Source organism: Podarcis cretensis (genome assembly GCF_951804945.1).
Source record: "Podarcis cretensis genome assembly, chromosome: 14".
Classification (NCBI taxonomy): Eukaryota; Metazoa; Chordata; class Lepidosauria; order Squamata; family Lacertidae; genus Podarcis; species Podarcis cretensis.
Window position 1 is genome coordinate 45,340,993 of NC_137183.1, and position 14,671 is coordinate 45,355,663.

Consider the following 14,671-nt stretch of genomic DNA (forward strand, 5'->3'; position numbering starts at 1 on the left):
ACTGCAAAAGGAGTATGGTATCTGAATATCCCAAAACTATCTAAATGTCCATTAAATTTGATAAATACTGGGAACGTCTCCTTCCATCTTCTCTTATCCACCCCAACTATCCTAGCATCTTTTCCTACTCCCCCCCCCCCCTTAACATCCCAGGTACTTTGCCCTCCCTACAAATCTCACCTCTTTCCTACTCTTCCACCTTGGTTTGTGGTGGGTCCAGGTCTCCTATGAGGAAAGGTTGAAGCATTTGGGACTTTTTAGTTAATAGCATGGAGAAAGTGGATGGAGAAAATCTGCCCCCGTGGTCTCATGATACTAGAACTCGTGCCATGATGGCTATTGCTTTGCCTCCAACCATGCTTCTGAAGAACATTTGCTGGAAACTGCAGAAGGCAAATATGCTCTTGCACTCAGGTCCTGCTTGCAGACTTTCCACAGGCATCTGGTTGGCCACTGTCAGAACAGGAAGCTGGACTTGATGGAATCGTAGAATCATAGAATCATAGAGTTGGAAGAGACGACAAGGGCCATTGAGTCCAACCCCCTCAGGTCATTGGCCTGATCCAGTTCTCACTTAATTGCTCCAGCCAGGAGAGGACTAGCTGTCAGATGACCACTTATGCCCTTTCTCCCTTCCCTCTTCTCAGGTTCTCCACGAGTCAATTTGCTCTTGTCCCCAAAGCAGCATACTGTTCTCTCACTTGCAGTTTGTCCCTTCCATCACAGCTGAGAACCCAGAAATATAAGAAAACCAGGAAGCAGTCACAGATTGAGATAAATAAAATAAAGCACTCAAAACAGAATTGAACATAACTGAAGGAGCACCATTGGTAAAGAAACACACTCACCTCCCAAGTTTGTGCGGGGGAAAAGCTTTAATAGAAAAATTAAAATAGGTGGTATATTTTCAAAAATTCTACAGGATGTTGTTCAACAAGATGATCAGGCAAACATTTTATTTTCAAGTTTAAATTTCTTTACGTGCATTTTGATAAGGGCAATTATAGTTTCATTCCCAAACATCTCGGCAAGTTGCAAAGGTGTCAACCCTCCCATGGGACTTTCTACATCAGCGGTGGCATTCAGCAACAAATAGCAAATTCCCAGGTGCCCTAAATAGATTTTAAAAGAGAGAAAGAATGAGGTAAATGTGTTTTGGCATAGAATATATTTTCTACAACCACCCGAAACTGCCTCACACAGAACAATATCAACAGTTTATCTAGCCTGCTCTGCAATAGTTTGACTTCACCCCCAAAGGTGCACGCCTCCCTTGTCTCCGGAGAGAAAGAGTTGCCAATAAATTCCAACAATTTAGGACAGGGATGGGGAACTAGTGACCCTTCAGGTGTTGGTAACTTCCACTATCCCTGTTTGCTGGCTGAGTCTGATGGGAGTTGGGAGTCTCACAACGTTTTGATGCTCACCACTTTTACTCTGGGATACCAGACAGAGGTCCTTCTCCATCACCCGCTACCTGGTGTGCATTTTTAAATTGTATTGCTCAGATCTTAGGAACTTAATCCAGGTCTTCCAAGACTTTTGATTTTATCTATCTGGTTTAGCAAAGTTTCTTAACAACTTCCTAACTAGCTTAGCAACAGATGTGTGGATTAGAATTTACCAAGTGAAATATTTCAGATTTACCTTTCAGACTTAAAACATGAAAACAGGAAGCATCTTAATTATGATGTCTATGTTAACACGACCTTTAGGAATATTAATGCACGTTTTAGAATACTTGTGATATATTTTTTTTGTCTTTAAATTTTGTTGTGGTTTGAAACTGTTGGGACTTTAAGGTCAGGTCAGGGACAAGACTAGATGTTCTGGATTTAAAAAAACAAACAAACAACCTGACAGGTATGTATGGTATAGTATGTGGCATGCATAACAATTTTCTGTGTCAAACAGGGCAGATAACAAGTATTTTGAGATCTACTTAACACTGTCAATGTAGTCTGCTTCTCCCTCCCCTACACCTGAATGATAAAGGAACCCAGCACTGGGAGCAGATAGAAACTTTTCTAAGAGAGCTCCTCTAAGATGGCAGTGCTGGAGTAGAGTTCCCAGTGTCCCTATTCTGTAGCATATTTAGCACTGTGGTTTATGAAACTGACCTCTCCACACACACCCTGATGCCAGGCATGCAGTCACTGTGTATTAATGTGTATTACATCACTTATAACACAATCCGATGCTTACGGAAAAGAAACGCCCACTGAGTCAAGTGGGACTCACAGGTATATAGGATTGCAGTCTCACCCCCAGAGGTGCACTCCATTGTCTCTCGAGACAGACAGATGCTAACAACAAGAACTTAACTTTTAAAATGTGGTAAGCCGGCACGGCTGCATTTGGGGGATCTTCCTGTCAATTTTATTCAGTGGGGCCCTAGACGTTTGCCCAGAGCCCTGCCAGGATGGCACCACTGCCCAAAGCTGTTATTTGCCCCATTAAGACCTATGGATAATGGCACGCATATGCTTTCCTTTAGGGAGCAAATGGGTGGGAATGATTTTCTCATCAGGAAAATGGCACAGGGCAGGAGCTTTTTGCAAACTGAGGACCGCATTCCCTTCTGGGCAACCTTCCAAGGGCCACATGCTAGTGGTGGGAAGTGCCAGATGCAAAAGTAGGCAGAGCAACACATGTAAAGTTTACCTTTGTGCAGTTGGCTAGTTTCTACCAACACTCCCTCCCTTAACCTCCATCCAGACATGCAAAATGCATTGTCAGAGTTTAGGAGCACATTCCAGCTAGGCCATGGGTAGGCAAACTAAGGCCCGGGGGCTGGATCCGGCCCAATCGCCTTCTAAATCCAGCCTGCGGATGGTCCAGGAATCAGCACGTTTTTACTTGAGTAGAATGTGTCCTTTTATTTGAAATGAATCTCTGGGTTATTTGTGGGGCAGAAGATTGCTGGAAAAGTTTGCTGACCCCTGAGCTAGGCAATCTCAGGGCATGAAGCAGGGCCAGGGAGGGGGTGTGACCTGGGATGAGGGGGTGATGGAGTTGGGTACTATGACACCCTGTGCAAAGCCAAACCCACCCCCAACCCCACCTTCCCAAAGGCAGGTAAGGGGGCGTAGGGGCTCTGGTGGGGTCCTAGAGCCCTCCCAACTCCTTCCCAAAGCTGGAGAAGCGCTAACTAGGCTTTCCACCCAGACAGAGAGACTTGGTCCCCAATCCTGAGATTTCCCTACCCCATGCATAGGGAGAAAGGGTTGTAAAAACCTCCAACTCCCAATTTCCCCCCGACACTGAACTGCTTCTATCTGCTTCTATCTGACCACAATTTCCTCTAATTTGGCCGTAAGAAAGAGGGGCAAAACACCTGTATTACCTCCTTGCACTTGTAAAATGACAGAACTACCTTAAAATCAAAACTTATTTTTAAAAAAGGTTTGAAGCATTACCGTAAGCAATAGCAAGATGTAACGCAGTAGCCCCATCGCACTGTGGATTTGGGATGTTCACGTTAATTCCAGGGTAATGCAAGAGCGAAGACACGAGATGCATTTTTCCAGTGTTTACTGCGGCATGAAGTGCTGTGTTTCCATTTTCTGCTACTTGGTTTATGTTGGGCACAGGAAGAGCCTGGAAAATTAGCAGGAAATACTGCTCACCCACCGAAGCAGAGCTAAGGGCCAGCTAGAATAAAATCAGAAAGCCGGCATTTTGTGCACTTTCCTACATAATCTACTATATATTTGGGGGGAAATGTTGCAAGTTATGCATTTGAACGCCTTCTCTTAAGATATCGTAAGTGTATTTTGCACGATGATTCACGAGATCAAGGAGCAGGTTTTCACCTATGTTTGGATACAGTTGGACACCATTTAGAATGAAGATGGCGAACTGAACCTTTCAAAATTGCACTGATTTTTTGGTTTCTTAGAATTCCTGAGCAACACTGCTAGGATATTGTACAGTGGTACCTTGGTACTCAAACAACTTGGAACCCAAACACTGCAAACCCAGAAGTGTTCCAGTTTGCAAACTTTTTTCAGAAGCTGAGTATGCTCTGTTTTGAGTGTTATGCTTCTGATTTGAGTGTCACACTTACGTTTTGAGTGTTACACTGAGGTCTGTCTGTTTTTGCTATTTAATTTGCATTTTTGTTTTTGCAGCTCTTTTTGTTTTGTTTTTGTGACTGTATGGGACTCAGTTTGGCTACTGATGGATCGATTGTTTGACTGCAGTACATTGTTTATTGCTTTCATTTTATGGATCAATGATCTCGTTAGATAGTAAAATTCATGTTAAATTGCTGTTTTAAGGGTTGTTTTTAAAAGTCTGGAATGAAATAATCCATTTTGCATTACTTTCTATGGGAAAGTGCGGCTTAGGTTTTGGAATGCTTTGGTTTTGGAATAGACTTGCAGAACGGATTAAGTTTGAGAACCAAGGTACCATTGTATACTAATAGCAAACTCATTCTGTGAATGTAGAGCCTTATGTAGCCAAAATTGCACATATCCACACCAAAGGAAGTATCAGCAGGCTTTTGAGAACCCTGATTTCCAGACATTAAATATTTTTTTTAGGGGGGAACCCTAAAAACAGGTCAATAAGGACTGAGCATGCTCAATGGACCTAGAATGCTGGACTGGACAAAACCCAAGGAAGGAATAAAAGAGCTCTCCCAGTAAAGAATATGGTTGGTTGTAACCCTAAACAGAAACACTCCATGCTGCAAAATTTTGTTGCTGGACCCATTTTGTCAATGCATTAAATTTTTTGATTTCTAGGTCACTTTCATCTCTAATTCTCATTTACCTTGAAGTTTTAAAACTAAAGTAATTTCCATTTCTAAACCACCTAGAAAACTCATGGAGAAATAAGCTTTGTTATGCGGTTAGGTCTTAATGTAAAAATACACACACACCCCCAAAACCCCACCTCACCTCTCTTCAGATAGGCTAGAACAAATGTTGAAATAAATTTAACTACGTAAGTACAGCAGCATCAGAAATCTCATTGACGGTTTTGGAGTTTTACAAAACGCTTGGGGATTTGGGGTGTATAAAGACTTACATTTTAAAAGACTTACAGTGGCAGTCCAACTAGTACTGCATCTCATTTCCTACAGTGCAGAGTCAGTACCTTCTGGGAAGTCGACACTTAAGGCATGAAGGCAATTGCACACATTTCTTGCTGCCCCTCAGGAACTGTTATTTAACAGTATACTGCCTCTGAACCTGGAGGTTCCACTTCACTATCGCAATGCAGCAACAGAGCGCGGAATGGGGCACATCTCTGGCAGATCTGAAGCTTCCCACTCATGAAGTGTCAGGTTCAATTCCTGCAATCTCTAGCTAAAGAGCCCGAGGTAGGAAAGATCCCTGTTGAAATCGTGGAAAGACAGCAATACGCAAGGGAAGCAATACTACTCCAGACTGTCATGACTCAGGGTACAGCAGTTTAAAATAGAAGTGTGCATCAGCACGGGAGTTGCAGGATTCCTGCTAATCCAGGCACTAGGAAGCAATGCCTGCTTAGGAGGCAACAGCAACCTTTTTACCCTTTACCCAAGTGACCTCACCACAAAAGGAAGTTCATTCCCTTCCCTGTGGAGCACATAGCTTTCTGGACTATCAGGAGTTCAGAAAGAGAAGCCTTGTCTGTCTTTGCAATGACAGGACAGGTTTATCAAATGAAATGGAAAAGCAAATGCCATATAACAGTGGTTCCCAACTGGTGGCCTGAGGACCCCTGGGAGTAACCCACCCAGGGGGTCTGTGGCACAATTCACTAACAAAAACTACCCTAGAGATATCCATTATTTCAAAAGAAGGGTTTCCATGGCTTGGCTTTTGAAAAACACGGGGTACACAGTACTTGGCTAATGGGGAACCACTGCCATATAACAAAGATCTGGCCCAGAAGGCCAAAAAGGTTTCCCATCTCTATCTCCCACCACCACTGGCAACCTCATGGGCCAACTATGACAGGCGGTGGGCCCGCTTGTCAATCACCAGACACCTTAATTACATCAGATGATTGACAGGTGGGTGATGATGCCCACCTGTCAAGGCTGGCCTGTAGAGGTAGGGGGAGGAGGGTTGACTTCTCCATGCACCAGCTGAGAGATCAATCCTGCTTAACGCTGGTTTTGGGTGCATGAGAGAAGTCCCAGCCTTGTTTTAATTTCCACTTTGATTCAGTTCTCATTTTGTATGTGAAAAAAATGTCTTTTCTCCAAGTAGCAACAGAGATCCAGTAATGGAGGGGGGAGGGGGGTTTGCTCCTTTGCTGCTTTCTAGGATAGAACCTCCAAGTTCAGAGGCAATATACCACTGAGTAGCAAGAGAGGGCCAGTCCCTTCATGTCCTGTGCTTTTTGGCTTCCTGGAGGTATCTTGCTGATCCCTGTGGGAAGTAAGATGTTGGACTAAGAAGTCTTCAGTCTGATCCAGCAGAATTATTCTCATGTTCTTTAAATGCTCAGCTTTGCACAGCTTTTGTAAGCCACTTATTCAAGCAGTATCTAAATTTTATGATAGATGAATGTAGTTGCAGAAAAGAATTGGTGTTGAAATGGATTAAGCTGGAGGAGGGACCCAAATGCGAGATGCAGGACCCAGAGGAAGAGTGGCTTGGATTTTTCATTCTCCCTGTCACTCCATCACCCTGCTCTCGCCCCCACCCAAGGTCAGCATTCCATGCCAACTGAGCATGCTCAACTTGTATAACCTCCTCAGTAATTGTTGTCATCATCACCAACGCCACCATTTATGAAGATAATGATGGCTCTTGATCAAGACGATGACCTCTTGGGTGTTAAGAAGAAACAGTACCTCTGCAGAGCCTCTTAATACTTATGGCATCTATTGTAAATCTGGTGTCTTATAAACTCTTTTATAAGAATTCCGATTGCAACACTGGCCTTTTTCTGTTCTGTGCTAATCTTGCCTAGAAATAAGTCCCACTGAACTCAGTGGAACTTACTTCTGAGTGGATAAGCCGAGGAATTCACTGTAAATGACTTCTGAGCTTATTGAGGAGCTCATCTCCCTGTAATTCACGCTTCCAAGGAAAACCATTTCCGAGAAATGCTACTGAGTTTGGGAGGCAGACGTTTCCCTGAACTAATAAAGTTGACACCAGCTTGCTTCTGCAAAAAGACAATTGCAACACCATGTGGAATTTGAACAATCACCACTCCATAAGTCTGCACATTACCCTTGGGGGATAATGGATCAACAGCTGTGCAGTTTTCAGAAGCAGTCATTTAACTCAGCCTCACACCGCTGAAGGTTGCTTCACACATTGTAGTTTCAGATGTGCATCAAAGACATTTTAGGTTGGATATGGGGATTCTTTGGTCCCCCAGATGTTGCTGAAGAACAACTTTCATCAGCCCCAGCAAACATGGCCAGTGGCCTGGGATGCTAGGAGATGTCACTCAGCAACATCTGGAGGGCCAAATGTTCCCCACGCCTGCTTTAAGTACCGTATTTTTCGCTCTATAAGACACACCAGACCACAAGACGCACCTAGTTTTTGGAAGAGGAAAACAAGAAAAAAATATTCTGAATCTCAGAAGCCAGAACAGCAAGAGGGATCGCTACGCAGTGAAAGAAGCAACCCCTCTTGCTGTTCTGGCTTCTGGGATAGCTGCGCAGCCTGCATTCGCTCCATAAGACGCACACACATTTCCCCTTACCGTTTAGGAGGGAAAAAGTGAGTCTTATAGAGCAAAAAATACGGTAGATAGCAAAAATCTAAAGTGTAAATGTGACATGTTTGCAAATCACATTATCACAAAAAATGAATCCGAATTTTTTAAAATCTAAAGGAATGAGAGTGCAGATCAGAATCAAAGTTACACCTAAATAGCAATTTACAGTGCAATCCTAGACAAGCTTACTCAGAAGTAAATGTAATTCTCTCCCACATGGCTTACTCCCATGTAAATGTGCATAGGTTTGCAGGTGTAACATCCTCCACACCTCCTGCTTTATAATAAGAGTTTAAAAAACCTAAAAAATAAATGTAAATGTGAATCTTCTGAGTGACTGACCATTTCAAGGAAATAATCCAAGATCTTTGACTGATCATATATAGTGGCTAAAAATATTAGATTTCTGTTCTTTTCATCAGCAACACTGAGATCAAGCTTCTGGCTTCTAACAAGGTAATCCAAGACATCTGCATATCCCAACTGAACTGTCTGTAAAGCTCTGAGGAGGGGAAAAAGCAAATATGTTAACAGTTAACACTGCTTGGAAAAGAAGACAGAAAAGCAAAACTATTTCGATCATTTACATTCCATGCAAACTGATTGGCCACTGTTATGTCTGATCAACAGCCAGACTCCAAAGAACTATGCATTTAATTTGGTATTTTCCCTCCTAAGCCAGCCTCCCTTTGGAGAGTTTCAACAGCAGTTTGCAATAGGAGACGGGAGTTCAATGTCCCAAGTAGAAGTGGTGGTAGTGAACCAACAGGGTATATATATATAAATATATATATATATATATATATGAGAGCCCTTTGGGTAAACACGAAGTTGCTTTCTGCATCTTACCCAAAGGTTTTTACATATATCTGAAGACATGATCAAAGAAGATCAGAAAATAACCTCTTGAGGGGGAGTGTTCCAAAGCTCTGGGTTCACAACTAAAAAGGCCCTGCTCCTGGCAGAAACCAATTTCATTCATAAAGCCCTAGGGAGAGTCAGGCTTCAGACCCAGTCATCTCACCCATATCACCTAGATCAGGGATGGGGAACCTGTGGTTGCTCATACGTCACTGAGTTCCAGTTTCCATCACTTCAGCCAGCATGGCCAATGGTAAGGGATGATGGGAGCCAAATCCAAGGGCATCTTGTGGGTCACAGGCTAGCCACCCCTAACCTGTGAAGCAAGTCCCACTGACTTCAGTGGACCTTGCTTCCATGTAAATATGCTTACGATTCACACTAAGAGATGTATTGCCATGTAAGTTTATACCAGTGTTGGCTTGCTCAATGAGTAAACCAACCTTACCTAAAAATATTTTTTTGACGTACTTAACTGATTTGAGAAAGTCAGCATGTTTTCTTTAATAATAGCAAACGATAAGGAATGCATTGTGTCTTCATATTATTATTATTATTATTATTATTATTATTATTATTATTATTCCAAAAGTTATTAGGAAATAATTTACAGTTACACAGTATTGTCTCTTTCAATTTGATGGTGTATGTACGATGGCTAGGTTCTATGTCCACTGTCAGAGCAATTTTGTCTCTGAATTCCAGTTGCTAGGAATCACAGGAGTGGGGAGTGCTGTTGTGCTCAGGTCCAGCAGGATCTTCTCACGCTCTTCATCAATATACAGAATGAATTCAATTCAAAAGCCTGTTTCAGGACAACAGGATTCATACTGCTGCTGGAGAATAGGTGGAAACAAGGCAAAGAAAGCAGGAAGACCCTACGTCCTCCTTCATTTGAAGAGAAGACTCCCTGGAAAAGACCCTGATGTTGGGAAAGATGGAGGGCACAAGGAGAAGGGGACGACAGAGGACGAGATGGTCGGACAGTGTTCTCAAAGCTGCCAGCATGAGTTTGACCAAACTGCGGGAGGCAGTGGAGGACAGAAGTGCCTGGCGTGCTCTGGTCCATGGGGTCACGAAGAGTCGGACACGACTAAACGACTCAACAACAACAACAATAAGCAAGTATACTGTTTCCAAATTAATGACCAGCTATTTATAGACAAGACTTGAAAAAGCAATTTGTCTAGTTCAGGGGAAGGGAACCTGTGTCCCTTGAGATGCTGTTACATTACACCTCCCATATATATAATTTTTTGGTTACACAGCAATCTCAGCATGTGTGTCTGCACATTCTCACACAGCATCCACAGTATTATCGTTCCCTCATATAGTTTTCCATCTACAGGAGAAACTCCTCCTGCATACTTGTGTCCAGGGCAGCTGGTACACCAGTTGAGACCCTACCTACATGCGCACTGTCTCACCAGAGTGGTACATGCGCTGGTTATCTCCAGCTTGGACTACTGCGATGCGCGCTTACATGGGGCTACCTTTGAAGGTGACTTGGAAACTACAACTAATCCAGAATGCGGCAGCTAGACTGGTGACTGGGAGTGGCCTCCGGGACCATAGAACACCGGTCCTGAAAGACCTACTTTGGCTCCCAGTACATTTTTGAGCACAATTCAAAGTGTTGGTGCTGACCTTTAAAGCCCTAAATGGCCTCGGCCCAGTATACCTGAAGGCTCATCTCCACCCCCATCATTCAGCCCAGACAATGAGATCCAGCACCAAGGACCTTCTGGCAGCTCCCTGTGAGGTTACAGGGAACCAAGCAGAGGGCAGAGGGCATTTTCGGTAGTGGCGCCCATCCTGTGGAATGCCCTCCCATCAGATGTCAAGGAGATGAATAATTATATATATTTTAGGAGACATCTGAAAGCAGTCCTGTATAGTGAAGCTTTTTAAGGTTTAATGTTTTAATATATTTTTATATATGCTCGAAACCGCCCAGAGTGGCTGGGGCAACCCAGTCAGATGGGCGGGGTACAAATTGATAATGATAATGATACGTGGAACATCCCTATGCATACATGGAACATTCTCATCACAAAAGAGAAGAGGAAGCTTCTGCATGAGTAGGAGTCCCTTTCCCCAAGGTCTGGAAGGCTAGAGCTTGAAGGAGAGCAAATGCTTCAGCAATGAAACCACTAAGACCAAGGCTCCATCCTGCCCCTTTCTCTCAGGGCCTGGTGAAAGCCTGACTTGCAGCTATTCAAACCAGCAGCAGTGAAGCTGCATGGCTGGTTTGCTGCCACCTCTGCTCCAAGGAAAGATGGGGTGTGTGTCTAAGATCCAGCCAGGATTCCAGGCAAATGGTATGGGGACCTCCAAAGCTGTGGCAGGGGTGTTCCAATTGGATGTCTCCTCCACATTGGTAAGCGTGAGATCTGCTAGAAGGTCCTGCCCCTGAGGAGACCTGAGGTTCAAGGTCTGGGCAAGGCTGAACGCGGACAGAACTCCTGTCTACCAGGCTCTGCACTCTTCTTCAGCAATACATCTGCTCCTTCTTCACACAGGGGCAGGATGCAAACTCATTTGAGGATTGAGCAACATCTAGGAATGCCAGTGTATGTCTGCGAACCGTACTGGACAGAAATCTCTAGGGCCACTCTAATTATGGTCATTTCTGAGCATTGCAGAATAAAGGCTATGCACGTTATATCAAGTGACCTGAAGGGGCACACAAGTATGGTAGCTTGGTAATAGCCTAGAATTAAATAAAATCAGTAGGTGGATAGAAGTACTTCGAAAAACACTGAGATCACAGTGAATTGCTCTAGGCTAAACAGCCTGATCTCCGTCAGATCAAAAGAAGCTGAAAACTTCTCTGACAAGGACAGGCCATCTTCAGAGCTTTTCTTTAACCCATGGTTGAGCCTAAATCAAAGAAGCCTGGGACGGCATAATTTCTAGTGACTGATATTTAAATAAGGCCCACGAGGATGCTCTCCCAGTTTTCAATGGTATAATTTTAAATATAGTATGGCAATCTTATATGCATAGGTGTATTTATACACATTGGCACTTTCTAAGCAAATTGCAATGGTTGGTGGCTGATGCAAATATCTGCCTATGAACCATGGCTGAGAATAAATCAACAAACCCGTGGATTCTTTTAACTTGCAGATGAGAATCCGCACATCAAAGGAAACCAAAGCTGCTGCTGACAGCAATTCCACTCCAATGCAACCTCACCGTCAGCATGTCACAAGGTGGGAGCGATTCAATACATCTGTTGCAGCAATGCTGAGAAATCTGGGGCACTATAGAGACAAACTGATTTATTGCAGCATGAGGTGCCACAGGCAACAACCTGCTTCATAGAAAGGGGGGGGGGGGAGGGATCCACGCCTTCCTGGTTCTCAGTTGGGCCCTGATCAGAGGAGGTGTTTCCATTTGCTTCTCTCTCTCTCCCTCAGTAGTCTTACACACAGCTAGACTCTTCACCAGCAGCAGTAAAGCTTCTGTCTGGCATAAAAACATATGCTTCCTAGGGACAGCCAGCTGAAAACTACTTTGATTTTTAGAGCTTAACTTCCTGTGATGCTATTGGGCAGGCAAGAACTCAACCGTACCAAACTCCTAAAACAAACACCATTAGCTGTACTGCTGGATAAGTGTTTAATGGTTATTGCATTTCTATTTGTTTAAAAATAAATAAAAATTGTTTTAAAAACACTACACACAACAATACCAAAGTCCTGACTCCAGCTCTACCTGCATCCTTTCTGCCGCACAGATTTATATGGTGGAAACCAGATTTATTACCTGCCTTATTCAACAAGACATTCCAGGAGAATATTATTGTGCAGATGACAAAGTCCCAAAGTCAGGAATAACGGGTGCCAGAGGCATTTTGCTACATTAGGGGTAGCCAATGTGATGTCCAATGGATGTTGTGGGACTCCAACTCTCCCATCAGCATAATCCCCCATCAAATACAGATTAAAATGTGGGGTTTCCGGAAGTTTATTTATGCATTTCTTAACTTTGGTTCAATTGACTGGTCATTCTTTTCTCTTTTGAAGTGCACAGTTAACTATTTGTGCATGATTCTAACTGGGGGCAAGTACATTTGGCTAACAGGATATAAGATTTTCATATAAATGTGCAAGGGAGCACAATACATATGGAAGCATGAGATGATGGGGACACTGACCTCTGCCAATGCATAATGGGTGAATGTGTGAGGAGAGGCTTGCAACACAACAGAAAACAGTTGACCAGATATGTTCCAGTACAGTACCACATACATGAGCTCCCTCTAGTGCATTTTGCTAGAACTGGCCTCCTGCACAAAGGAAAAGCAACTAATAATGTACAATAGTGTTGTTTGCAGCACTTTCAACACCATGACCTTGCAGCTGCTTTAAATATTTATTCTGTATTAATGCAAAAACACATGCTCTATATATCACTCTATGGACCTCTGAAATCTTCAGTGAGCAAGGCAAGCTCAAACTAAAAGCAAATCACACCAAGACTAGAGTTGTTATCCCCCTGTGAAATTTTGCTGCATTTCAAGCAAATTCATAATCGCTTTGTAGTGGAGGGAGGGCATTCTCAATCCACCACAAGCGGCTCACTGAGTTGGGTGCAGCACCTATGCCAGCTTTCCAGCAGGTGGGCAGCTGTTGCTTACTGACAGGAAGAGGGGAAGGGAGTGGGGAGGTCTGTGCTGTACGAACATATTGGTAGTACCAATCGGGTGTGTTTGCACTGCACTGACCTCTGAGCCGCTTCTGCAATCTATAGAGCAGTGTTTCCCAACCTTGTGCCTCCAGCTGTTTTTGGACTACAATTCCCATCATCCCTTGCCACTGGTCTTGCTAGTCAGGGATGATGGGAGTTGTAGTTCAAAAACAGCTGGAGGCACAAGGTTGGGAAACACTGCTATAGAGACATATTTCCCCCTTGGTCCACCACATTCAATATTTTATAACTATTATTAGATTTCATTTAACACCCTTTGCTATACAGTCCCAGGGCAGGTTACAACAACTTAAAATTCAATATGAAAAACAGTTCTTCTGGGGTAGAGGGGAGAAGATAAAAAAAACCATTTAAAACAGTTTTAAAAACCAGCATAGTCACAGGAACAGGGTGGATCCTGAAAATATACATCTCAGGTGTCACAGGCCAGGTTAAAGACGTACGTCTTCAGCGTACGACAGAAGCTATATGATAAAGGTTCCAGATGCACCTCTGCAGAAAGAGAATTCCACAACATGGAATGGTTTCTCCCAAGCCACCGCCCTGAGCTTCTGAGGGTGGTGAAGCTACCGAGAGCCAGCAGAGCCTGAGGATTACACTTTTATTTGGTAGGCCTTTATGATGTACCTTAATAATCGTCCCATCTCAATGTAGTCTCCCCACAAGGTATGAATTCATCTGGAAGCAGCTTTAATTAGAATTCCCCCCTATTTATTTTCATCATCCATGATTTACCTCAAGTGTCTATTTCCCTCCCCACTTATTTTTTTCCTTACAATAAATAATAATAATTTATTATTTATACCCCACCCATCTGGCAGGGTTTCCCTAACAACTCTGGGCAGCTTCCAGAAAAATATTAAAATACAATTTATATTAAAATACATCTTACAATTAGATGTTAATGCTCTTTTGTTGGCCTTTTAAAAATAAATATGCATTATTTACGTATTTATTTATTTCAGCAAGTATTAAAATCTATACTTGTGCTATTTTTTTCTTCTCTTGTATACCTGCCACGTCCACGATGTGCCTTGTTAGTTTTTTAGTCTGTTCATTCCTTTCCAAAGATGCATACCCACTGGACTAAAAATATACAGTTTATATTTTAAAAAAGAAATACTATGATTGACTGGTAAGATTCCAGTTCAATCCTTGGCATATCCAGTGAAAAGGATCAGGTACCAGGAGGTTCTAAGGACTGGAGAGCTGCCAGTCAGAGTGGACAATATTTGGCTGGCAACTCCCTATGAAACACACACAGAATGGTATTTGATTTTTTTGCTCCAGACTTCTGACTACCCATCACTGCAGCCACCACCTATTGCAAACTGATTTTGAAACTCCCCTCTCCAAGAGGTAAACTTGTTCCATCGTTTATCTACTTATTTATTTCATACAATTT

At 43.1% G+C, this 14,671-nt stretch overlaps 1 protein-coding gene across 3 annotated transcripts in view; it reads right to left on the bottom strand.

Annotated features, from left to right (window-relative positions):
• Nucleotides 1-856: 856 nt before the first annotated feature.
• The window catches only part of LOC307203221 (small integral membrane protein 10-like protein 3), a 29,100-nt gene continuing 15,285 nt past the window's right edge, over nt 857-14,671 (bottom strand). For 2 of the 3 annotated variants that reach the window (XM_079953881.1, XM_079953880.1), the window contains exons 4-6: nt 8,029-8,188; nt 3,420-3,600; nt 857-1,112 (exon numbers count right to left, since the gene is read on the bottom strand). Coding sequence is in view for 2 of the 3 variants with exons in the window: in XM_079953880.1 (XP_079810006.1) it covers nt 943-1,112; nt 3,420-3,600; nt 8,029-8,188 (511 nt within the window). In the remaining variant the exon portion in view is untranslated. Of the gene's footprint in view, nt 1,113-3,419; nt 3,655-8,028; nt 8,189-14,671 lie in introns of all 3 variants that reach the window. The other variant, XM_079953879.1, reaches the window with a different exon arrangement.